Here is a 26,421-nt window from a genome sequence, read left to right as displayed (position 1 = left end):
TGACGTCACATGACACCAGTTGCTGCTGACCAGTTCCCTGTCCTGGTTAACCGAGGGCGGACATCTTTGTAATGGTTAAACCCCTATAATACGTCCAGAAAACTGTCCAAGATGAGGCCTAAAAGTGTCCCCTCCCGACCGAGAGAACCGTGCGGAGCTAACAGGGCACCGCCCCCGGGTGTAACTCCGTTTAGGAATAGTTATAAGATGGGTGCCCGGAAGTAAAATGGTCTCCGGGCTGTCAGGGGAACGCCCCCTCTCCTCGTCAGGTGACCGCGTGACTCGTTGACGTCATTACGCCGGGGCTGACGGGTCTGGTCCGGTTGTTGTCGTTGCTGGAGTCAGTCGGTGTCGGACCGTCCGTGCAGCAGAGCGAGGAGCGGCCTCCGGGAGATGTCGGTGTTTGGGAAACTGTTCGGTACCGGGGGGAAGGGCGGGAAGGGCCCGAGCCCCCAGGAGGCCATCCAGAAGCTGCGGGACACCGAGGAGATGCTGACCAAGAAGCAGGAGTTCCTGGAGAAGAAGATCGAGCAGGAGCTGACGACGGCCAGAAAGCACGGGACTAAGAACAAGAGAGGTAGGGGGCGCTAGAGAGGGGTAGGGGGCGCTAGAGAGGGGTAGGGGGCGCTAGAGAGGGGTGGGGGGCGCTAGAGAGGGGTGGGGGGCGCTAGAGAGGGGTAGGGGGCGCTAGAGAGGGGTAGGGGGCGCTAGAGAGGGGTAGGGGGCGCTAGAGAGGGGTAGGGGGCGCTAGAGAGGGGTAGGGGGCGCTAGAGAGGGGTGGGGGGCGCTAGAGAGAGGGGTGGGGGGCGCTAGAGAGAGGGGTGGGGGGCGCTAGAGAGAGGGGTGGGGGGCGCTAGAGAGGGGTGGGGGCGCTAGAGAGGGGTGGGGGCGCTAGAGAGGGGTAGGGGGCGCTAGAGAGGGGTAGGGGGCGCTAGAGAGAGGTAGGGGGCGCTAGAGAGGGGTAGGGGGCGCTAGAGAGGGGTGGGGGGCGCTAGAGAGGGGTGGGGGGCGCTAGAGAGGGGTGGGGGGCGCTAGAGAGGGGTGGGGGGCGCTAGAGAGGGGTGGGGGGCGCTAGAGGGGGGGTAGAGGGGGCGCTAGAGAGGGGGGTAGTGGGGGCGCTAGAGAGGGGGGTAGAGGGGGCGCTAGAGAGGGGGGTAGAGGGGGCGCTAGAGAGGGGGGTAGAGGGGGCGCTAGAGAGGGGGGTAGAGGGGGCGCTAGAGAGGGGGGTAGAGGGGGCGCTAGAGAGGGGGGTAGAGGGGGCGCTAGAGAGGGGGGTGGGGGGGGGCGCTAGAGAGGGGGGTGGGGGGGGGCGCTATAGGGGGGCGCTATAGGGAGAGAGGGGTAGGGGGGCGCCACAGAGAGAGACGGTAAGCGCTGGATTCTGTAGTTGTCAGTGTCAGTCATTTCAAAACTTCTGGTAAGTCGGGATCTTGGGGCCCTGAATCAGGGAAATGGAGGGGGTCGGCGCGCGCTGTGAGATGGAGGGGGTCGGCGCGCGCTGTGAGATGGAGGGGGTCGGCGCGCGCTGTGAGATGGAGGGGGTCGGCGCGCGCTGTGAGATGGAGGGGGTCGGCGCGCGCTGTGAGATGGAGGGGGTCGGCGCGCGCTGTGAGATGGAGGGGGTCGGCGCGCGCTGTGAGATGGAGGGGGTCGGCGCGCGCTGTGAGATGGAGGGGGTTCGGCGCGCGCTGTGAGATGGTGGGGGGTCGGAGCGTGCGCGCTGTGAGATGGAAGGGGGGTCGGCGCGTGCGCGCTGTGAGATGGGAGGGGGGTCGGAGCGTGCGCGCTGTGAGATGGGAGGGGGGTCGGCGCGCGCGCTGTGAGATGGGAGGGGGGTCGGCGCGTGCGCGCTGTGAGATGGGAGGGGGTCGGCGCGTGCGCGCTGTGAGGAGGGGGGTCGGCGCACGCGCTCTGAGATTGAGCGGTCCGGCGCACACTTTATGCATTGTCTATGGGAGGGCCGGAGAGGGTGAAGTACCGGGCTCCATAGAGTGTACGGAGTGCGGGCCGACCCCACCGGTCCATGTAGTGGGGAGAACTAGGGGCCCGTTCTGGGGATTGCGAGGGCATCCAAGAAGTTAGACTCCTATCTGTGGATTGTTGATAAGTTGGAGTACCCCTTCAATGTTCCCTGCATGTTGTGGAGAATAATCCGCACTGACCTCACAGACCTGGACCTGCTGCTGTCAGGATCGGTTCCGGATTCGCTCCAGGTTATTGCAGATTTTTCGCCATTGACTTCACTGTGGAAATCAAAACCTACAGCAAATCCTCGGGGGAGGAATCGGGAACTGTGGATTCTAAATATTTACCTTGTGAATGTCCCCGATACTGATGTGTAGGGGCACCGATACTGGTAGGGGCACCGATACCGGACATATGTAGGAGGGCTTGTGATTGTCCCCGATACTGATGTGTAGGGGCACCGATACTGGTAGGGGCACCGATACCTGACATATGTAGGAGGGCTTGTGATTGTCCCCGATACTGATGTGTAGGGGCACCGATACCGGACATATGTAGGAGGGCTTGTGATTGTCCCAGATAACCGCATCCCTCTCACCTCTTCATCATTCGCTCCATTATCCGGAGTGGTGCAGGACCTGCCGCACTGTCAGGAGAAGGTCCTGTTTCACTGAGGGAGCGGAGGAGGCTGAGTCCTGCCACTGAGGACCCCCGCGATCACTCCTGCAGCCCCCCAGTCAAGTTTGCTCTATGGCTGATGACTTACGATACAGAGACCGGAGGTTTGTGATGCCACGACTCCGCCCCCTCATGACTCCGCCCCCTCACGACTCCACCCCCTCATGACTTAGTTTGCTCTGTGGCTGATGACAGGGGACGGCAGTTCGTGAAGTCATGGCTCCACCCCTTGTGATGTAGCTCCCTGCCCCTAAATGCAAGTCTATGGGAGGGGCGTGACGACAGATAGACTTCCCATAGACTTGCATTAAGGGGGCGGGGCACTACATCACAAGGTTTGGAGCCATGATGTCACGAACCGCCGTCCCCTGTCATCAGCCACAGAGCAAACTTGTCTCTGGAGAGCTGATGACTCAGGGGGGCTGCAGGAGCGATCGTGGGTCCCCAGCGGCGGGACCCCTGCGATCAGACATCTTATCCTCTATCCTTGGATAGGGGATAAGGTGTCTAGAGGTGGAGTACCCCTTTATGAGATTCCGCCACAGAATTCTGCATAACTAAAGACATTCTTTTTGCCAAATGCGCAGTTTCCGCAGCAGATATTGCACCATGTGACAGCGGAATCACATTGGGGAGATTAATCCAAACCCGTCCAGAAGAGAAGCGATCTGATTGGTTGCTGTGGGCAGGTCCTTAGACATCTCCCCAGTGTACAGTTGATTTTTCGGCAGAAGTCTGCGCAGAAATTCCGCTGAGTGGGATTTTTATTATTTTGTTTTGGAGGAGACTTATTGGGGGAAACTGTTTATTGGGGGCGTCTATCTAAAGAGGTTCCCCACCTATAATCCAATGGGGGGGGGGGGGGGGGAAACTACTTGTCCAAGGGACTAAAGCGAAGCACAATCCACTTGTCCTGGTAGATCAAATAATTTCAACCAAAATATTACGAATATAAGGTCTTTATTAGTTTCTGCTCTTCCGTTTTTTCCTCCTATTTTAGCCATAACTCTTATTTTTCCATCTTCAGACCCATATGAGACTTGTTTTTTGCGGGGGGCCAATTATACTTCGTAACGGCACTTTTCATTTTTCCATAACTTATGCTCTGAAACATTTTTATTTTTCCGTATGCTGGGCTGTATGAGGGCTCATTTTTTGGGCCGTAAAATGGTGTTTGTATCGGTGCCAATTTGGTATTGATCAGACTTTTTGAACATGTTTTTTACTTTTTTGCTGGGATATGATGTTATAAACATAAAAAGGCAAAGTATTGTTATAAAAAAAAAAAAAAACATAAAAAAGGCAATTCTGTGATTTGTGTTTTTTTTTTACGTTAATGCCATTTACCGTATGGGATATTAAATGTTATTTTTTAATAGTTTGGACAATTACGCAAGCGCCAATACCAGATATGTTTATTTTGTATTATGTTTACATATTTTTATATGGAAAAGGGGGTGATATGAACTTGGAAGAGGTTAATGGGTGTTTTAAACTATTATTAAACTTTTTTTTTTTTTAAATACACTTTTTTTTAGATTCCTCTTACAGATCAATTCATTTCTATTGGACTCCATTGATCTGTTTTCATTTGGTTGAGCCTGCTCAAGGCCGGCTCAATCAAATGCAGATCTTTGGGGGAAGCCATGAATGCAGAATTAAGCCCTCCGGTTACCTCCACAGGGGATCGCCCCCTCCGCGATTGCGCTGCTGTGGGGCGATCCACCCCACTAGATTAAAAGATCCCTTTAGACACCGGAAGTCGGTCCGGCCTTTCTTGCCCGATACAGGGCTAAAGCTATGAAAAATTCATCTGCCCGACGCCCGGAATTACATGTCTCAGGCGTCGGGCGATAGGATTTCCACATCCCTGATCCAACACACTTATCAAGGCATCTAATCCACACACAGGATACATGGAAATCATCTTCTGACACAATACCTCAGAATAGTTTCCGATTTATTCTTTAGACTTCGTGATTCACATTTTCATAGTATAAGATGTAATTCCATATAGCAAGATGAATAAAGCACAGACCTCGGTCAGATGGAGAGAGACGAGTACAAACCTTCTGCGTTACGTTTCAGGGGCTCCCTACCTACCTATTAGGGCTTCTATGTAATAAGGGGAGATTCTCTACCTACCCTAATTGGAGGCTTCTATCTAATAGGGGATTCCCTACCTAACTACTAGGAGCTTCTACCTAAAATGGGAATACCTACCTACCTAGTGGGGACTTCTACCTAATTAGGGGGGGGGGGGGGGTGCTTCCATCTTACCTACTGGAAGTTTTTATCTAACATAGGGGATTCCCTACCTATTGGGGGTTTCTACCTAATAAAGGGGATTCCCTACCTACTGGGGCCTCTATATAATAAAGGGGATTCCCTACCTACTGGGGCCTTTATATAATAAGGGGGATTCCCTACCTACTGGGGCCTCTATATAATAAAGGGGATTCCCTACCTACTGGGGCCTCTATATAATAAGGGGGATTCCCTACCTACTGGGGCCTCTATATAATAAGGGGGATTCCCTACCTACTGGGGCCTCTATATAATAAAGGGGATTCCCTACCTACTGGGGCCTCTATATAATAAGGGGGATTCCCTACCTACTGGGGCCTTTATATAATAAGGGGGATTCCCTACCTACTGGGGCCTCTATATAATAAGGGGGATTCCCTACCTACTATAAGGGGGATTCCCTACCTACTGGGGCCCTTCCTAACTGGCCTATAATAAGGGGGATTCCCTACCTATTGGGGCCCTCTATATATAAGGGGGATTCCCTACCTACTGGGGCCTTTATATAATAAGGGGGGATTCCCTACCTACTGGGGCCTCTATATAATAAGGGGGATTCCCTACCTATTGGGGCCTCTATATATAAGGGGGATTCCCTACCTACTGGGGCCTTCTATATAATAAGGGGAATTCCCTACCTACTGGGGCCTCTATATAATAAGGGGGATTCCCTACCTACTGGGGCCTCTATATAATAAGGGGGATTCCCTACCTACTGGGGCCTCTAGTAATAAGGGGGATTCCCTACCTACTTGGGCCTTCTATATAATAAGGGGGATTCCCTACCTACTGGGGCCTTTATATAATAAGGGGGATTCCCTACCTACTGGGGCCTTTATATAATAAGGGGGATTCCCTACCTACTGGGGCCTCTATATAATAAGGGAGATTCCCTACCTACTGGGGCCTCTATATAATAAGGGGGATTCCCTACCTATTGGGGCCTCTATATATAAGGGGGATTCCCTACCTACTGGGGCCTCTATATAATAAGGGGAATTCCCTACCTACTGGGGCCTCTATATAATAAGGGGGATTCCCTACCTACTGGGGCCTCTATATATAAGGGGGATTCCCTACCTACTGGGGCCTTTATATAATAAGGGGAATTCCCTACCTACTGGGGCCTCTATATAATAAGGGGGATTCCCTACCTACTGGGGCCTCTATATAATAAGGGGGATTCCCTACCTACTTGGGCCTTTATATAATAAGGGGGATTCCCTACCTACTGGGGCCTTTATATAATAAGGGGGATTCCCTACCTACTGGGGCCTTTATATAATAAGGGGGATTCCCTACCTACTGGGGCCTCTATATAATAAGGGAGATTCCCTACCTACTGGGGCCTTTATATAATAAGGGGGATTCCCTACCTACTGGGGCCTCTATATAATAAGGGGGATTCCCTACCTACTGGGGCCTTTATATAATAAGGGGGATTCCCTACCTACTGGGGCCTCTAGTAATAAGGGGGATTCCCTACCTACTGGGGCCTTTATATAATAAGGGGGATTTCCCAACTTATGGGGACCTCTAGTAATTAGGGGGATTCCCTACCTATTGGGGCCTCTAGTAATTAGGGGGATTCCCTACCTATTGGGGCCTCTAGTAATAAGGGGGATTCCCTACCTACTTGGGCCCTTACCTCATAGGGAGGGGGGATTCCCTAACTAAATACTGGGGACGCATCTTAATTCTGATTCTTTGAGGGCCTCATGTTTTACTTTCCCCTAAGGCTTCACAAAGTCCAGAGCCGCCTCTGCTGTCACATGACCATATGGGTAATTGGTATCAGTACTCGATTGGGACATCTCTAATTTAAGTCTGTAGAGTTTCCAGCTATCACCTTCTGCAATATCTAAAACTGTTTCTCCAACCAGGGTGCCTCCAGCTGTTGCTAAACTACAACTCCCAGCATGCCTGGACAGCCATTGGCTGGGAGTTATAGTTTGGCAACAGCTGGAGGTGCACTGGTTTGGAAACACTAATCAAAAAGCATTGCGGCCGCACAATTCTCAGCTCTGGCAGTGTCCATGGGGAGTACAGCCGATGTATCAGGTGACGCTCCTCGGACAGGGAGGGGCGGTCGTTGGGTGTGGTGCGGCCGGTCAGGGTGCACTCCATCACCTTGGTGACGAATGACGTGGGGCGGGAGCCGGCTGGGCAGGTTGTAGCTTGTGGAGCGTCCTCGTGTACTCGCTGTTTCTAATAAACCTTTTCTTCTGTTGGGGCTTTTTAGTGCTAAATCCACAATGTGAACGGTCCCTTAGGGTGTCGGGGGGGGGGGGGGGGGGGTCAAACCTTTTTTCTGCCGTGCGCCATTTTGATATCCATGCGATCATTCGCGCCCGTACAAAATTATCAACATAAAAATTTACCGATGTATTTGGTCGAACATTTAAGTAACTTATCTCTTTGACGAGGTGCGCTGCGTCCATGGGACCCCCTCTAGGTAGTGTGCCCCTGTATATTAGACTAGACCCCCCCCCCCCCCCGGTAGGTCACACCCCTTCTAGGTAGGTTGCCCCCCCACCACCATAAAAAGGACACCCTTGTAAGTAGTTTGTCCCCTGAAGTTAGCTACCTCCCCCACCCCCTGTATTTAGGACACCCCTGTGCTTAGTTTGCCCCCCCCCCCCTGTATATAGGACACCCTTGTGGGTAGATTGCGTCCCCGTGTATAGGGGCCCCCTTGTGGGTAGTATGCCCCTCTGTATATAGGTTCGACTGTAGGTGGTTTCCACCCTGTAGATAGGACCCCTTCTGAAATATATATATATATCTCCCATGGGTAGAGTGACCCTCTAATGGCTAAAGGTAGAAGCTGCCTGCGGCTTTTTTTTATATATTAAATAAAAAATCTGCAGGCAGCGTCTACCTGTAGCCATTAGAGGGTCACTCTAGCTCTGGGAGGAGATGACGCCATTCACTGCCTTCAGGATTCTCCCGACCTCTAGTGACCGCAGGTATTGTCACTAGAGGCCGGTGTTCATCTAGGACACATCCTTTCGGCTGGATTTCTCCTTTCTATTAGGTTTTGAATTCCCTCCCACTACTTGTCTACAGATCCAATGGCTGTCATGCAGGCATGCTGGGAGTTGTAGCTTTGCAACAGGTAGGGGCACAGCTATAGGCTGCTGAGATGAGAGGGAAGCATTGAGTTACCTTTTAAAGGACAGGGAGGATCCTCTTTAGGAGGCAGACAAGTATTTACTATATTTCTTGTGTCTTTTGACCGTAGCCGCCCTACAAGCCTTGAAACGTAAGAAGAGATACGAGAAGCAATTGGCACAGATCGACGGGACGTTATCCACCATTGAGTTCCAGAGAGAAGCCTTAGAAAACGCCAACACCAACACTGAAGTCCTCAAGAACATGGGCTACGCTGCTAAAGCCATGAAAGCCGCTCATGACAACATGTAAGTAGAAATTCTGGATGATGGCGCGGTGATTTTACAGATCAGAACCTTAAAAACGAGGGGGCGCTGCGCCAGTCAGCTGACTTGGTTTATTAATAGAATTGGCAATGCAGGGAAGCCATCGTTATTAGTGCAGTGTTTTTCCAAACAACGTGCCTCCAGCTGTTGCAAAACTACATCTACCAGCTTGCCCAGACAGCCCAAGGCTTGTCTGCTTCCTCCGGAGGGTCCACATTGTCCCTGAAAGGTAAATCAAGGCTTCCCTCTATTCTCAGTAGTTGTAGTTTTGCAACAGCTGGAGGCACACCTTTTGGAAAACACTGAGCTATGGAAAATTCTGGGCTTAGACCAAAAATTTAGGATTGCCTTGGCCAAACATTGAAACCGAAAATGACTTGCCCCGCCCCTAAAATTGATAATGCAGGGAATCCATAGTTTTGCAACAGCTGGAGACACACTGTTTGGAAAATACTGCTTTTATTGTTTTTTACACTGGACTATGGGGGGGGGGGAGGGGTTAAAGCACGATTTCTACCATATGTATTGCATAACAGGCCACACCTACTTTAAGCCACGCCCTCTGAAAGTTGTGGCGCATATTTTCCCTTGGGCAAAATCCAGATAGCGACATTTTGGGGCGGTTAATTTTTGGTTGCCAAAATATTGGTGCATCCCTAGTATAAACACACCGTCCCATAGACAAACTGGGCAGCAGAAATCCCGTTGGGAGTGCGTAGCAAGGCGGAGTCTCCATGGAATTCTTTCCGAACATTCCGCGCCGATTCTGCTTTGCAATTCTGTGGCGTGAATGAGCGCTTAGATTGGCGGGCCGATCGAGGTTATGGACGTCATCAGCCTCTGTTCGCCTGCTGGATAGAGAAAATGGCGCCGACCACTAATGGGAGCTGGCGCGGTCTCTGGTGCTGCAGTAAAATACATAGATAAGCGGTGCCCGTGTTCTGACGCCACCTCTTATCATGTTGCACGGTGTCATTTATGACCAGCGACTCTCCAACCCGTATACAGACATGCGGTATAGATCAGTATGGAGACGGGAGTAGATGATGACCTAAAGGGGGAGGAGCCAGAGGTGCAGCAGTCAGCTGATCGCAGGCATTCATGGTGGCTCTCATAATTTGCGCCATACGTTGTCATCTACTGTCGCTAACGTTTATTTATTTTTTTATTTTTATTCTATAGGGATATTGACAAGGTGGACGAACTCATGCAAGACATCGCCGACCAGCAGGAATTGGCGCAAGAAATCTCAGACGCAATCTCTAAACCAGTCGGCTTCGGTGAAGAGTTTGATGAAGTAAGTAACAGTACTCTGCAGCCGGGGGCCGCTGATAATAGTCAGCATGCAATGTCTGATCCAGGGGATCCCGCCGCTGGAATCCCCCCAATCTAGCATGCAGCACCCACCTGTAAGCATTGCAGGAAGTGCTGGAGGCTCTCAGTGTTATGCCTACCGACCACGGGGACGGAGTAGCATGATGTCACGACTCCGCCCCCGTGTGGCATCATGCCCCGCCCCCTCAATGCAAGTCTATGGGAGGGGCGTGACGGCCGCCACGCCCCCTCCCATAAACTTGCATTGAGGGGGGCGGGGCATGATGTCACACGGGGGCGGAGTCGTGATGTCATGCTACTCCGTCCCCGTGGTCGGGAGACATAACACTGGGCCGGACCTGACAATTGCGGCGGCGCTCGGCAGTCTGTATGGAGCGGGCTCCGGACCTGTGCCCCCTCTGTACTCTGCAGCCCCCGGCTGATTTCAGTAGCCGGGGCCGCCGCTAATAGTCAGCATGTGGCGATCGCCGCGGCTGGCTATGAACCCTTTAGATCGCCGTGTCAAAGCTGACAGCGGCGTCTAAAGGGACATGTGAATGCTCCCTGGTGGACTAGTGGGTGGATCGCCCCCCCACAGCGCGATCGCAGGGGGGCGATCCACTATAGAGGTAGCCGGAGGGCTTACCTCCGTTCCCTGCTGTCCCGTGGCTCTGTCATTGATGGATCCTGGCTGGACAAGGCTCTATCAATGGAGCGCAGAGCACACAGATCAATGGAGTTCAATAGAACTCTATTGATCTGTATGAGGAATCTAATGATTCCTCCTAAAAGTTCCCTAAGGGACTAATAAAGTGTAAAAAGGAAAAAAATTATAATGTTTTAATAAAAGTTTTAAAAGGCACACATTAACCCCTTCCATAATAAAAGTTAAAATCGCCCCCTTTTCCTATATAAAGACATGTAAACATATTTGGTATCGCTGCGTGCATAATTGTATGAACTATTAAAATATAACATTATGTATCCCGCACGGTAAGTGACGTATATGTGTAAAAAAAAAAACACAGAATTACAATTTTTATACTATCCCAGAAAAAAAGGTGAAGCGATTAAAAAGTCTGATCAATACCAAAATGGTACCGATACAAAAAACAGATTATGGCAAAAACAAAATTTGCCCTCATACAGCCTCGTATGCAAAAAAAAACTTCGGGGGTCAGAAAATGGCAATTAAAAAAAAAATGTCACTAAGTTCTGATTTTTTTTATTTTTTTTATTTGTAAAACATGACGTAAACTATACAAATCTGGTATCGCTGTAATCAGGCGACCTAAAGAATCAAAACAACGTGTTACCTGATCACAAGGTAAATGGCGTATGTATGTGTGTATATATATATATATATATATATATATATATATATATATATATATATATATATATATATATATATATATATATAATTTTTTTGGGGTTCGGAGCATATGTTATCGAAAAACTAAAAGGTATGATTTAGGGATCGACCGATATCGATTTAAAGGAGTAGTCCAGTGGTGATTCAGTGGTGAGCAACTTATCCCCTATCCTAAGGATAGGGAATAAGTTGCAGATCGCGGGGGGTCCGACCCCTGGGGCCCCCCGCGATCTCCTGTACGGAGCCCCGACAGCCCGCTGGAAGGGGGCGTGTCGACCTCCGCACGAGGCGGCGGCCGACACGCCCCCTCAATGCAACTCTATGGCAGAGCCGAAGCGCTGCCTTCGGCAATCTCCGGCTCTGCCATTGAGATGTATTGAGGGGGCGTGTCGGCCGCCGCCTCGTGCGGTGGTCAACACCCGCTATCTCGGCGGAGAGCCGGGGCCCCGTACAGAGAGATCGCAGGGGGCCCCAGCGGTCGGACCCCCCGCGATCTCAAACTTATCCCCTATCCTTAGGATAGGGGATAAGTTTTTCACCACTGGACTACCCCTTTAAAAAAAAAAAAAAAATTTATTTTATATTTTTTTAGGGCCGATAGTCGATAACTTATACCGTAATATCGGTATAAATTATCGGCTATTTATCCCCCAGCCCCCGGGCGACACCGCTGCAGATTATTTATTTTAAAGTGGGTGCTTTAAATCAATGAACTGCAGCGGCTTTTGCGGTGCCATAGACCACCGCCGCCACCCGCTTCTCACCCCCTGCCTGTCCGGGGTCCTCCTGAGTCCTATCACCACCACCGCCCTGGCCAGAGACCACTGCCGCCGCTGCCCCATTGCCTCCCCCATCTCCGGTTTTATAATTACCGGTTCCCAGGGTCTACACTACTTCTGGCTCCGGCGGCGTCCTTCTGAGCCGTCACTGTGCGCACTGACGGTGACGTCGTGTTGAGGACGTCACTCGTCATTACGCAGCGCACAGTGAAACACAGGACGCCGCAGGAGCCAGATATAGAGCAGGCCCCAGGAACAGGTAATTATGAAACCTGGGATGGGGGAGGCAATGGGGCGGCGGCAGTGGGGGGGCGGTTACAGTCTCGGGGCGGTGGTGGGGGGTGCGCTGCGGTGCGGGGGGCATTATCGGATTATAGGCAAGGTAATTGCCGATACCGATAACGTCCAAAATCGTGAATATCGGTCGATCCCTAGTATGATTATAGTAGGTATTTATGGCTATTATAGGGCGAGGAGGAAGAAACGAGAGTGTAAAAGCCAAAATTGGTCCGGACAAGTAGATTTTGCTCCATTTTAGTCCCGTGGACAAGTAGTTTTTTTAATAAAATTTCCTCACCCCCTACAGGAAAATAAACCCCAACAGTAAAAGTTCTAAAGGCGTACACTCTTATCACACTGTACATCAACAGACCGGGGGAGGTCTGTTGGCGCCCGGGGGAGGTCTGTTGGCGCCCGGGGGAGGTCTCTCGTCCCTATAATCCTCCTGATTTCCCCCCCCCCAGGCTGTAACTCTTCCTCTCTACACCTGTGCACTGAGAGGAAACATAGAATGTAAACCCCCTGGGAAAATATCACTAAAAATGAGCGTCATATACGAGTTAAAATAAAAGATCACTATCACTAAAGGAAAATATACTATAAAAATTATCTGTTCAATAAATAATCGCTAAAACCTACCAAATCCCAATTACTCAGAGATAGTCGATATGACGTGTGTCCTTGATACAGCAGTTGGAAAACTACAATTTCCAGCATGCCTGGACAGCCAACGGCCTGTCTGCCTCCTACGGGGGATCTGCATTGTCCCTGAAAGGTAAATTAAAGGTTCCCTCTCATCTCAGCAGTCTTTGGCTGTCCAGGCATGCTGGGAGTTGTCTCTAGGACAGTGTTTCCCAACCAGGGAGCCTCCAGCTGTTGCAAAACTACAGCTCCCAACATTCCTGGACAGAAAAAAAAGCCTGTCTGCTTCCTACAGAGGATCCACACTGTCCCAGAAAGGTAAATCAAGGGTTCCCTCTCATCTCAGCAGTCTTTCACTGCCCTGGCATGCTGGGAGTTGTCTCTAGGTCAGTGTTTTCCCAACCAGGGTGGCTCCAGCTATTGCAAAACTACAACTCCCAGCATGTCCGGACAGCTAAATCATATATTAAATCAGTCTAAGACAATAAATATTAACATTTGTAGGTCAGTAATGTATAAATACTAAACAAATATGTCCCTTTTGGGACCTTTTCAAAAGTTTTTATACATGGAGGGGAGGCTGAGCTGTGAGCATCATCTATTGTTTGTCCCTCTGTTATCTATACACTGGTGATCTGTGATGATGAAGAGGAGACTGCTGGGAAGTGATCTGTACAGAACAGGAAGTCTCAGAGGAGTTTTAGGCCTAGTGGCCAGAATGGGAACTTCAAGATTTTAGGATGATTATCAAATATTTTGTAAATCTGTGTTCCCCAACCAGTGTGCCTGCAGCTGTTGAAAGTTGTAGTTTTGCAACAGCTGAAGGCTGAGAAAGCATCACCAAATTAGATATATAAATACTGTTAACATAACAACCCAATTTTAAACAATACATCATGTCCCAATATAAAGTTCCCTTTAATATACACTATTTTGTTTAACTATATAAGACACAGCCGACAGATTAGATTTTATTAGTATGAATTATTAAAATGTATAATAATAATAATAATAATAATAATAATAATAATAATAATAATAATAATAATAATAATAATAATAATAATAATAATAATTATTATGTATAGTAATTTATAATTGTAGTAATCATTATAAGTAGTAGTAGTAATAATAGTAATTATTATTGTAATATCATTACTAGTAGTAATTATAATAATTACTATTATTATTATTACTACAATATTACAAATTTCTTTACGTTATAATTTTAAATTATACTTTATTATCATTACTTCAATATTATTATTAATGTTATACATTGTATAATAATGTTATTATCATTATTACTTCAATATTAATGTAATTATACATTATTTTTTTATGTAATGTATAATATTGAAGTAATTATCATTATTACTTCAATATTAAGTAATGATCATTATTTATTTATTCCTTCAATATTATCCATTACATAATAATAAAAGTATAATGTATAATTACATTAATAATACTGATAATTTATTTACTACTAATTTATTACTTCAATATTATAAATTTTATACATTACTCTTATAATTTATTAAAAAAAATTAAACTTATTATGATGTATTATTATTATTATTATTTATAATTATTATTTCTTTATTTTTTTCCCACTTGTCTAAATCAGATTTGCGTCTCATTATACGATTTTGTCCTTGGTGTTAGGGTTTTGTATTTTCAGGTATCGCTGCAGTTTCCTTTGTCCCCAGGTCAGGCCCCGCCGTGTGTGCAGTAAATAGGATTAGGGCGCTGCGCGGTCCCAGCAGTGATGACTATTTTTAGCCGGTTTGCGCTCGGCCCCTGTAATTACCACAATTCCCTGCAAAACGCTGGAACAAGTGAAATGAATGCTGACTGTAACCTAACCTGTCAGGCGTCCTGTAATGCTCCGCCAGCGCTCTGCAGGCTCATTTAGGTAGCGGTCATTTGTCACGTCCAATTTTGTAAACGGATGAGAACCTGGAACGACCCTTTAGTGCACCGGACCGCGTATCTGTAACCGTCGGCGGCGCGCACAGGGATGTAATGTTTATATTCTAACCCGCTTTTCTCCATTCCAGGATGAATTGATGGCTGAGCTGGAAGAACTGGAACAGGAGGAACTAGACAAGAATCTTCTGGAGGTCCACGGGCCGGAGACTGTACCCCTTCCCAACGTGCCTGCTGCTTCTCTACCCGCAAAGCCTGGTAAGTGCCGGCGGCAAGGGGAGATTTTACCACGGTACTCACAGCTGTGACCTGGTGCCATCCTCACATATATATATATATATACTTCTTATCTAGTTCTCTCTAGCGCTTACAACATTTTCTTTTAAATATCAAACTTTGCACAAATCAAACGAATAAAAGAAACTTTGTCATGTATCATATTAGACAAAAATGCTTCTTACTTTTATCAAGCTTCTTCCCTCTCTTATGAGTGTCTATTCATCTCTTAAAATCAGCTCAGCTTTTTCCTGTGTCTGCAATACAAGTCTATGGAGGGGAAGGAGGGAGCTCCAGACAAGTAATACAAGTCTATGGAGGGGGGAGGAGGAGCTCCAGACAAGTAATACAAGTCTATGGAGGGGAAGGAGGGAGCTCCAGACAAGCAATACAAGTCTATGGGGGGGGGGGGGGAGGAGGAAGGAAGGAGCTCCAGACAAGTAATACAAGTCTATGGAGGGGGGAGGAGGAGCTCCAGACAAGTAATACAAGTCTATGGAGGGGAAGGAGGGAGCTCCAGACAAGCAATACAAGTCTATGGGGGGGGGAGGAGGAGGGAGCTCCAGACAAGTAATACAAGTCTATGGAGAGGGAGGAGGAGGGAGCTCCAGACAAGTAATACAAGTCTATGGAGAGGGAGGAGGAAGGAAGGAGCTCCAGACAAGTAATACAAGTCTATGGAGAGGGAGGAGGAGGGAGCTCCAGACAAGTAATACAAGTCTATGGAGAGGGAGGAGGAGGGAGCTCCAGACAAGTAATACAAGTCTATGGAGGGGGGAGCTCCAGACAAGTAATGCAAGTCTATGGAGGGAGAAGGAGGGTGCTCCAGACAAGTAATACAAGTCTATGGAGGGGGAGGAAGGAGCTCCAGACAAGTAATACAAGTCTATGGAGGGGGAGGAAGGAGCTTCAGACAAGTAATACAAGTCTATGGAGGGGGGAGGAAGGAGCTACAGACAAGTAATACAAGTCTATGGAGGAGGGAGGAGGGAGCTCCAGACAAGTAATGCAAGTCTATGGAGGGAGAAGGAGGGAGCTCCAGACAAGTAATACAAGTCTATGGAGGGGGGAGCTCCAGACAAGTAATACAAGTCTATGGGGAGGGAAGGAGGGAGCTCTAGACAAGTAATACAAATCTAGGGAGGAGGAGGAGGAGGGAGCTGCAGACAAGTAATACAAGTCTATGGAGAGGGAGTAGGGAGCTCCAGACAAGTAATACAAGTCTATGGAGGGGGAGCTCCAGACAAGTAATACAAGTCTATGGGGAGGGAGCTCCAGACAAGTAATACAAGTCTATGGGGAGGGAAGGAGGGAGCTCCAGACAAGTAATACAAGTCTATGGAGGGGGGAGGAGGGAGCTCCAGACAAGTAATACAAGTCTATGGGGAGGGAAGGAGGGAGCTCTAGACAAGTAATACAAATCTAGGGAGGAGGAGGAGGAGGGAGCTGCAGACAAGTAATACAAGTCTATGGAGAGGGAGCTCCAGACAAGTAATACAAGTCTATGGAGGGGGAGCTCCAGACAAGTAATACAAGTCTATGGGGAGGGAAGGAGGGAGCTCTAGACAAGTAATACAAATCTAGGGAGGAGGAGGAGGAGGAGGAGGAGGGAGCTGCAGACAAGTAATACAAGTCTATGGAGAGGGAGGAGGGAGCTCCAGACAAGTAATACAAGTCTATGGAGGGGGAGCTCCAGACAAGTAATACAAGTCTATGGGGAGGGAAGGAGGGAGCTCCAGACAAGTAATACAAGTCTATGGAGGAGGGAGCTCCAGACAAGTAATACAAGTCTATGGGGAGGTAAGGAGGAAGCTCCAGACAAGTAATACAAATCTAGGGAGGAGGAGGAGGAGGGAGCTCCAGACAAGTAATACAAGTCTATGGAGGAGGTAGCTTCAGACAAGTAATACAAGTCTATGGAGGAGGGAGCTCCAGACAAGTAATACAAGTCTATGGAGGAGGGAGCTTCAGACAAGTAAAAATAAGTCTATGGAGGAGGGAGCTCCAGACAAGTAATACAAGTCTATGGAGGGGGAGGGGGGAGCTCCAGACAAGTAATACAAGTCTATGGAGAGGGAGGAGGGAGCTCCAGACAAGTAATACAAGTCTCTGGATGGGGGGGAGGGAGCTCCAGACAAGTAATACAAGTCTATGGAGGGGGCTCCAGGCAAGTGATACAAGTCAATGGAGGAGGGAATTCTAGACAAGCAATACAAATTTAAGGAGAGGAGGGGGAGATGGGAGGGAGCTTCATATAAGAAATAAGTCTATAAAGGGGGAGGGAGCTCTGCCCATCAGCACGGAAAATTATAGATAAAGCCTGCAGAGCAGATATCTGCTGAAAAATACCGTATACAAGCTATATAATGGCCATGATTACTGATGCCCGCCATTAGTATTGGTGAATGTTTGGCTGCCTCAACCCCCTGTGTCGTCTGATCTTGCAGTCTCGCTCCCTACTTCTTCCTAACACACACTTATTAGGATAGCAAGAAGTAGGGGACAGATGGGAGTAGGACACCACAAAATTATAGATTTTTTTTATTTTTTTTTATTACAACAGAATCTTTTTTAGTGAAAAGTAGAGAAAATAAACCCTTTTTAATAGTCCCGAGTCTTCTGCACGTCACTGCCCTCTTTCCTTCTTCAAGCCTGTATGGCGGTGTAATGGCGTCTGGTATCAGCATTCTAGTACCGAAGCCTTTTGTATAATAAACCATGTAATTCCAGGCTCTGACACTAGGGGCCACTGTTGTATTAATTTTTTCTTTCTGGATTTTGAAAGTTTCTTCTAGAATATTGTCAGTAAATCAAAGCCTCATAATGATCCCTGTACATTCCTGTTATGGATTAGTGAGGGAGGAAACAAAGCCAGGCGATACACTGGGGATACGGCTCACTGATTCGGATACCGGGAGTCTGTCAGCTTTATATCATGGAACGAGCTGCAGACGGCGCAGGATCAATCATCATGAATCAAGCGATACCGTTGCCTTGGCTGACGGCCTTTTGCAAACTTCCAAGTTTGTGTCCAGAAGGCAGTGCTGAGCCGCAACCTTACATGCCTCCTCCCTCCCCCACCCTTCCTGGAAGCTGGGTGTGGGACGCTGCGGGTAGGCACCGCCTTCTGGACACTGATACTTGGAAGAAAAATTACAGTTTTTAAAGGGAACCAATCATCAGATTTTACCCTATATAATGCTTGGCAAAGCGTTATATAGGGTAAAATTGTTGTCCTCCCCATTCCCGGGGTGACGCTCCTGCCCCCAGGGATGGTGAAGATATGAAGTTATAAACTAGTCACCGCCGCCGCCGTAAGTAGTCACCTGGGCGGGAGCTCTTCTCATCTACTCCCGTTCTTCGGCTGGCAGCGACGCCCCCTCCACTTGATTGATGGGCTGCGTCATCGCTCTGCTCCGTCTGTTCAGTGAGCGGAACGATGACGCGGCCCATCAATCAAGCGGAGGGGGCGTCGCTCCCGGACGAAGAACGGGAGTAGGTGAGAAGAGCTCCCCGCCCAGGTGACTACTTACGGCGGCGGCGGCGGTGACTAGTTTATAACTTCATATCTTCACCATCCCTGGGGGCAGCAGCGTCCCCCGGGAATGGTGAAAATAAAGATTTTACCCTATATAACGCGTTGCCAAGCATTATATAGGGTAAAAATCTGATGATTGGTTCCCTTTAAGTTTGCAAAAGGCTGTCAGCCAAGACACAAGTTTCTCAGTGATCCAGCAGCTCATAACATGATAAAGAGCCGACAGACTCATTGTCCCGTTCCAGACTGCTTTTAACCCCTTAAGGACGCAGGACGTAAATGTACGTCCTGGTGAGGTGGTACTTAACGCACCAGGACGTACATTTACGTCCTAAGCATAACCGCGGGCATCGAAGCGATGCCCGTGTCATGCGCGGCTGATCCCGGCTGCTGATCGCAGCCAGGGACCCGCCATTAACCCCTCAGGTGCCGGGATCAATACAGATCCCGGCATCTGCGGCAGTGCGTGATTTCAATGAACGATCGGATCGCCCGCAGCGCTGCTGAGGGGATCCGATCATTCATAACGCCGCACTGAGGTCCCCTCTCCTTCCTCCGTCCGGCTCCCGGCGTCTCCTGCTCTGGTCTGTGATCGAGCAGACAATACTAGAAGATGACCGAAAACACTGATCTGTTCTATGTCCTATACATAGAACAGATCAGTATTAGCAATCATGGTATTGCTATGAATAGTCCCCTATGGGGACTATTCAAGTGTAAAAAAAAATGTAAAAGTAAAAGTTAAAAAAAAGTGAAAAATCCCCTCCCCCAATAAAAAAGTAAAACGTCCGTTTTTTCCTATTTTACCCCCAAAAAGCGTAAAAATTTTTTTTTAGAGACATATTTACGGCGTGAACGGCGTGAACGAAAAAAAAAGTCCAAAATTCCTACTTTTTTAATACATTTTATTAAAAAAAATTATAAAAAATGTGTTAAAAGTTTTTTATATGCAAATGTGGTATAAAAAAAAAAGCACAGATCATGGCGCAAAAAATGAGCCCCCATACCGCCACTTATACGGAAAAATAAAAAAGTTATAGGTCATCAAAATAAAGGGATTATAAACGTACTAATTTGGTTAAAAAGTTTGTGATTTTTTTTAAGCGCAACAATAATATAAAAGTATATAATAATGGGTATCATTTTAATCGTATTGACCCTCAGAATAAAGAACACACGTCATTTTTACCATAAATTGTACGGCGTGAAAACGAAACCTTCCAAAATTAGCAAAATTGCGTTTTTCGTTTTAATTTCCCCACAAAAATAGTGTTTTTTGGTTGCGCCATACATTTTATGATATAATGAGTGATGTCATTACAAAGGACAACTGGTCGCACAAAAAACAAGCCCTCATACTAGTCTGTGGATGAAAATATAAGAGTTATGATTTTTAGAAGGCGAGGAGGAAAAAATGAAAACGTAAAAATTAAATTGTCTGAGTCCTTAAGGCCAAAATGGGCTGAGTCCTTAAGGGGTTAAAGGGGTATTCTGCCCCTAGACATCTTATCCTCTATCCTTTGAATAAAGGATAAGATGTCTGATGGCGAGGGTCCTGCCGCTGGGGACCCCCACGATCTCCGAGTTGCACCCAGCGATGGCTTAAAGCGGCGGGTGCAGTGCCGGACGCTCATGACTTCACGGCCACGCCCCACTCGTGATGTCACGGTCACGCCCCCTCAATGCAAGTCTATGGGAGGGGTCGTGACGGCCGTCACACCACCTCCCTTAGAGTTGCATTGAGGGGGGAGTGGCTGTGACGTCACAAGCCTCCACCCCGCATCGCCAGTCATCCGGCACGCCCCGCAGCCGAGAACGAGGGGGTCCCCGGCAGCCGTACCTCCGCGATAACACAGCTTATTCCCTATCCTTTGGATAGGGAATAAGATGTCTAGGGGTGGAGTATCCCTTTAACCCCTTAACACCCCATGTCATGGGACTGTTTAGGACGTACGGCGCAGGCTCCTGACTTCATCCCACTCCATACCTGGCAGCCCCACTGGCTGACTTCAGTAGCCAGGGGCCACGGCTATTAAAAGGGGTACTCCGGTGGAAAACTTTTTTTTTTGTTTTTTTATAAATCAACTGGTGCCAGAAAGTTAAACAGATTTGTAAATTACCTCTTTAAAAAAAAAATCTTTATCCTTCCAGTACTTTTTAGCAGCTGTATGCTACAGAGGAAATTATTTTTCTTTTTTTAATTTCTTCTTTGTGTTTTCCACAGTGCTCTCTGCTGACACCTCTGTCTATATCAGGAACTGTCCAGAGCAGGAGAAAATCCCCATAGCAAACCTATGTTGCTCTGGACAGTTCCTGACCTGGACAGAGGTGTTAGCAGAGAGCACTGTGGACAAGACAAAAAGAAATTCAAAAAGAAAATAACTAGAGAGGAGCGAACTTACAGTAAATTCGATTTGTCACGAAATTCTCGGCTCGGCAGTTGATGACTTTTCCTGCATAAATTAGTTCAGCTTTCCGGTGCTCCCGTGGACTGGAAAAGGTGGATACAGTCCTAGGAGACTCTTTCCTAGGACTGTATCCACCTTTTCCAGTCCACGGGAGCACTGGAAAGCTGAACTAATTTATGCAGGAAAAGACATCAACTGCCGAGCCGAGAAGTTCGTGACGAATCGAATTTACTGTATGTTCGCTCATCTCTAAAAATAACTTCTTCTGTATTATACAGCATCTAAGTACTGAAAGGATTAAGATTTATTAATAGAAGTAATTTACAAACCTGTTTAACTTTCTGGCACCAGTTCATTTAAAAATGAAGTACCCCTTTAACCATTTAGCTGCCTGCTGTCAACGTTGACAGCAGCATCTAAATAGGCGTTAGAACATTTGTTGGTTGGATCAGTGGTTCAGGTCAGCATGCTGGGAATTGTAGTTTTGCAACAGCTGGAGGCACACTGGTTGGGAAACAACTGGTTAAGTAGTTAAAATAGGCGATTCAGAATAAATCCTAGTTTGCTGTGTTACTATGTATCATCTCCACCTTCTACAAACTAACTTTTTTTTTATTTTATTTTTTTACTTTAGCCAAGAAAAAGCAAGAAGAGGACGACGACGACATGCGAGAACTAGAAAACTGGGCGGCAGTGTAAAGTTTGGAGAAATCTCCCAGGGTCAGGTGACAGAGACTGCTAACCTGTTGGAGTTGTGTGTACATATATATATATATACATGGGGGACAGAGATGGACTCAGCCGTTCTCCACCCCTTCTTCTTTCTCTGCCTGGAGCGTGAGTTCACAGAAACAAATAAGCCGCCACGGCTGACGTTCTGGATCCGGTGACATCCGTCTCTTTCATCTATCACTTTAAGTCCAGCGTTCGGCTCGGGATACGGCGTCCAGACCGCCGCCTCGGAAAAAAACAAACAAAAACCTTCTCTACATTACTTGGCTCTCGTATTCCCATACCGTCTCAAGCTTTGGTATTTCTAGAATCGCGATGTGCCGCACGGTTTATGACACAGGACGTCACAGCGTATCCTTTGTCCTTATTCACACCAGTCTTGGCTTCTTCTTCCTTTTTAGTCTTAGAGGCAGCAGCACAAAAAGAACATTAACTGCGGAGCAGGAGGGTCCCACGGAGCTGTCGGCTGTATTCATTCCTCATTCTTAAAGCAGTTGTAATGCAGTAGCCTGCCACCAGGTGGCGCTGTGGCCTCATGTACACGTTCAGCCTCCGGTACCTACAGCGGGATAGCACACGGCTGGTGGTTGTAGTTGTTTTTTCCAGCCTCCCGTTGGGATCCTCCCTCTGTCCGCACGTTACGATCGCTGGGCTTTTCATCCTTAAACCTTCACAAGTATCTTGTTTACAAGCATCTCGGAGCCTTTTCTTCAATCACCTCACACAACCGCGCGCCCTTCTCTGCCGGGGGAGGAACAGTAGGTAACGCCGGCCTAGAAGACGTAATAACCAGAGGATAGAAATGTTATAATAATGTCATCAGTTTTTCTCTTTTTTCTTCTTTTGAGCTGTATTTTCTTCACACCAGTAAATGTTATTATTATTATTAGTTTGGATGATACGTGTGTTTTATGTTTTATTTTTTTCCATTTTTTTTTTCTTTTTAAAATATATTAAGTCAGAAATCGTTTGCACTTTCTAAGTAAAAAAACAAAAACAAAAAAAAAACTTTATTCCTATCTTGTTTTTACAGAACAATTTGCCCTTAATTTGCCCCTTTTTAATAAGCGCGACATGAATTGGAAGAGGCGCCAGCGTGTAGCTTGCGTATCCGTCTAGACAGTGAATGGCTGCACAGCTCTAGCTTTGTACATGGAGTGAATGTATTTTGCGATACTGTACGTCCCTGTTTATAACATTTCCGATGACTTCGAGATCGCATTCGCTCTGACTCATTGACAGAAAATAAAAATATATTTCGAAAAGCCAATTGTGGATGGTTTGTTCTTAAAATAACAAAAAAATAAATAAAGAAAACTTTGCACGAAGCTTTGTGTTGACGTGCAAACTTTAGACTCCCAGCATGCCTGGACAACCAAAGGCTTGTCTGCCTCCTCCAGCTGATCCACACTGTCCCCGAAAGGTAAATCAATACTTCCCTCTCATCATAGCAGCTGAAGGCCTGTCTGCCTCCTCCAGATGACCCACACTGTCCTTGAAAGGTAAATGAATGCTTTCCTCCCATCATAGCAACTAAAGGCCTGTCTGCCACCTCCAGATGATCCACACTGTCCCTGAAAGGTAAATCTAGGCTACCTCCTATCTTAGCAGCAGAAGGCCTGTCTGCCTCCTCCAGATGATCCACACTGTCCCTGAAAGGTAAATCAAGGCTTGCTCTCATCTTAGCAGCCGAAGGCCTGTCTCGTAATCCAGAGGATCCACACTGTCCCTGAAAGGTAAATCAAGGCTTTACTCTCATCTTAGCAGCCGAAAGGCTTCCTGGGTATGCTGGGGGTTGTTAGTTTTGCAACAGCTAGAGGCACCCTGCTTGGGAAACACTGTCCTACGGGAAGCTGGGGTATGGGGGCTGTCCACACATTTGGGTTGATCAGCACCACCTTAGACGGTTATGAAGCCATCGGCCCCACCAAACCTATCCAGTTGTGTGCTTGCCGTTGACGCCCATTACAGGAACTATACCGCTTTGTTGTTTTACTATACCGCTCTCTCTCCTAAATTCCGGCCCCCGCTGAAATAATCGACCTGCTAATTCCTTCGGTAAAATCTGCTCGGAAAGAATTACATTATAAAAGCCGGCGAGCTCAGGGGGCTCATCGGACCCCTACAACACAGGGCCTATTTACACTACGGAATATCCGCTCAGAATTCCTGTGAAGGAAACTTGTTACAAGGTGTCCAGGGGGCGTGGCCATTGCGGTCTGTGGAGACGTTTCCGAGCGGTCCTAGCGTCGGCGTATACTGGCGGCGCTCACTATCTGCGGAATGTCCACTTGTATTTTCGGGGCAGACATTGCGCAATATTTACACCGTGGGAATATAACCGGACACTGAGATGTGCGTTGAATATTTAGCCGGTCAAAACGACCTGATCAGCTGATGAACAAGCGTTTTCTCGTTCGTCGGCTGATCAGATTTGCAGACTGTCCGCGGACCCATTTAAATGAATCGTAGCGGGAAACCTGTTGCTAGCTACTAGCGTGTGAATGCACCCTAAAAGGGGTTTATCCAGGAGTAGAAAAACAAATTCTAAAAAGCTATTTTTATATATATTTTTTTTTTTCAAAAACAGCGCCACCCCCTGACCTCAGGCTGTGTGTGGTATTACAACTTGACTCTATTCACTTCAATGTAACTGAGCTGCAATACCGCATACAACCTGAATGGAGTAAAAGGACATTGGATGTGCAGGTACGCTGTTGATCCCGTCATTAACCCTTTAGATGCTGTGTTCTGTGGCGATCACTAAAGCATTACATTATAAATGTCGGCTAGCTCAGGGTGCTCATCGGACCCCCGCAACATGGGGCCCATTTACACTACGGAATATCTGCGCAGAATTCTTGTGAAGGAAGTTTTTTTTTTTTTGTTTTTTTTAGAACGTCTCCAGGGGGTGTGGCCAAGCTGCAGTGGGTGGGTAAATACAGTAAATCCCTCCTACCCTGCAGCAAAGCTACTCACCCTGGCGACCATGTGACTTATGACCTATTGTCTCTGGTTGCATGGAATGCTGGGAAAGGTGAAAGACAACAGTAATAATAGGGACTTACCTTACAGTACTTCAGGGTGTGTAGAAGAGGAATATTAATGAAGGGACCGGATTACAGGGACCAACCGGACGGTCAGAACTGGACCATCCCCCAGTGCACGGAGATCCTAAATTTGCATATTCAGATTTATCAGTTGTTTTCTTTTTCCGGAATAGCGTTAAAAAAAAAAAAAGATAAACCGTGTTAGATTGAATGTTATCCGCACTATTACCGGTATAAACCGGTTGGGACCGGGGGGCTGCTGACCGCTCGTCATACCACGGAAATAAATAACTCTTATATGTTCCTCACTCGGTCATGCAGATTTTTTACATGTCTTTTAATGTGTCTAGCTTCTGTATTTTGGCTCACAAATCCCTCTGTTCTGCTGCTCACACATTCTGACATCCACTGCTCAGGAAGGAACGTGTCCAAGGCATGCACTGAGCCCGCCCTCACTCACCATGTATTCCCTTCCTCCCTGAGTCTACTGTGCTGTGCTGGGTCTCTTCATCCAATCACTGCAGGCTGCTCTGTAATCCCCTCTTTTCTGTTTACATTAGTGTTTCCCAACCAGGGTGCCTCCAGTTGTTGCAAAACTACAACTCCCAGCATGCCCGGACAGCCTTCGGCTGTCCGGGCATGCTGGGAGTTTGTAGTTTTTCAGCAGCTAGAGTCACCCTGGTTTGGAAACACTGGTTTACATGCTGCAGTCTGATAGGACAGGAGTGAGCACAGAGGAGTGCTAGTCCCGCCCTCACTTCCTGGACTTTGTCCATGCCTGTGCTTCAGCTGGGACAAAGATGATGCTGCATTTGGACAGGATAATGTTCTGGATGGTATGGGGACCCCTAGTGGTCTTTTATTTTTTATAAACCATTTCTCTACAAACAAAACAACATGTTTTTATGAAGTACGCTGAGGATCTCATCTCGGTACCTAATGGCAGTCAGGCTACCTCTGGCAAGCACATGGAGGGCTGTGCGGCCCCCCAAAGAAATGCCACCCCACACCATTACTGACCCACCGCCAAACCCGTCATGCTGGAGGATGTTGCAGGCAGCAGAACGTTCTCCACGGCGCCTCCAGACTATGTCACGTCTGCCACATGTGCTCAGTGTGAAGAATAAGAACACTATGGACTGTGGGTTCAGGAGTAACAGGTGACTAAGGATTTCCCATCCGAAACCTGTCGGGACCTATCGCTGGCCTTCATATTCTGTATTACTGTCTCCTGCCAGTCACTGGGACTTATCATACAAAGCTTCTGAAGTGTCCCATAGCTATTAGATCGCACAATTCCGGTATTTCTATAGCAGATTGTGCCCGTGCGCCCTCACTAGACGGATAGCGGCAACTAATAAAAGTTGTGCGATGGCGAAATCTTTTCTGCGATTAGTCCCGGCTCACCTTTCCTGTCACCGTGTCTCACCGCCCGAGTAAACAGCGTTTTCTATCTAATGGATATTCTGCTGAGTAGGATTATGGATTTCTGAGGAAGTGTAATGTCTCTCATATATCACGGTGATTCGGGCCGCGCACCAGACACCGGAAGGATTTATGCTCAGACTGCCAGCTACAGAACTTCTGCTCCTCGCGGAGACCGCCGCTGGGAGACGGAGATTTACAAGGCGGGCGCCATGAGACACCCTGATCCCTAACCAGTGGTCTTCAAACTGCAGCCTACCAGCTGTTGCAAAACTTAGACT

At 47.7% G+C, this 26,421-nt stretch overlaps 1 protein-coding gene across 2 annotated transcripts; it reads left to right on the top strand.

The window, feature by feature from the left end:
- The first annotated feature begins 272 nt into the window (after nt 1-272).
- CHMP4B (charged multivesicular body protein 4B) lies at nt 273-22,935 on the top strand. Of its 2 annotated transcripts, XM_056548019.1 has the most exons (6): nt 273-577; nt 8,195-8,372; nt 9,573-9,687; nt 14,843-14,969; nt 21,568-21,658; nt 22,699-22,935. In XM_056548019.1, the coding sequence occupies exons 1-5, from the start codon at nt 394-396 to the stop codon at nt 21,630-21,632; spliced, it is 669 nt and encodes a 222-aa protein (XP_056403994.1). In that variant the 5' UTR covers nt 273-393; the 3' UTR covers nt 21,633-21,658; nt 22,699-22,935. The 2 variants fall into 2 exon arrangements, with proteins under 2 accessions (XP_056403994.1, XP_056403993.1); XM_056548018.1 differs by having other exon boundaries at nt 21,568-22,935.
- The last annotated feature ends 3,486 nt before the right edge of the window (nt 22,936-26,421 follow it).

Source organism: Hyla sarda, chromosome 12, assembly GCF_029499605.1.
Source record: "Hyla sarda isolate aHylSar1 chromosome 12, aHylSar1.hap1, whole genome shotgun sequence".
Lineage (NCBI taxonomy): Eukaryota > Metazoa > Chordata > Amphibia > Anura > Hylidae > Hyla > Hyla sarda.
This window is presented reverse-complemented; position numbering and strand designations above follow the sequence as displayed.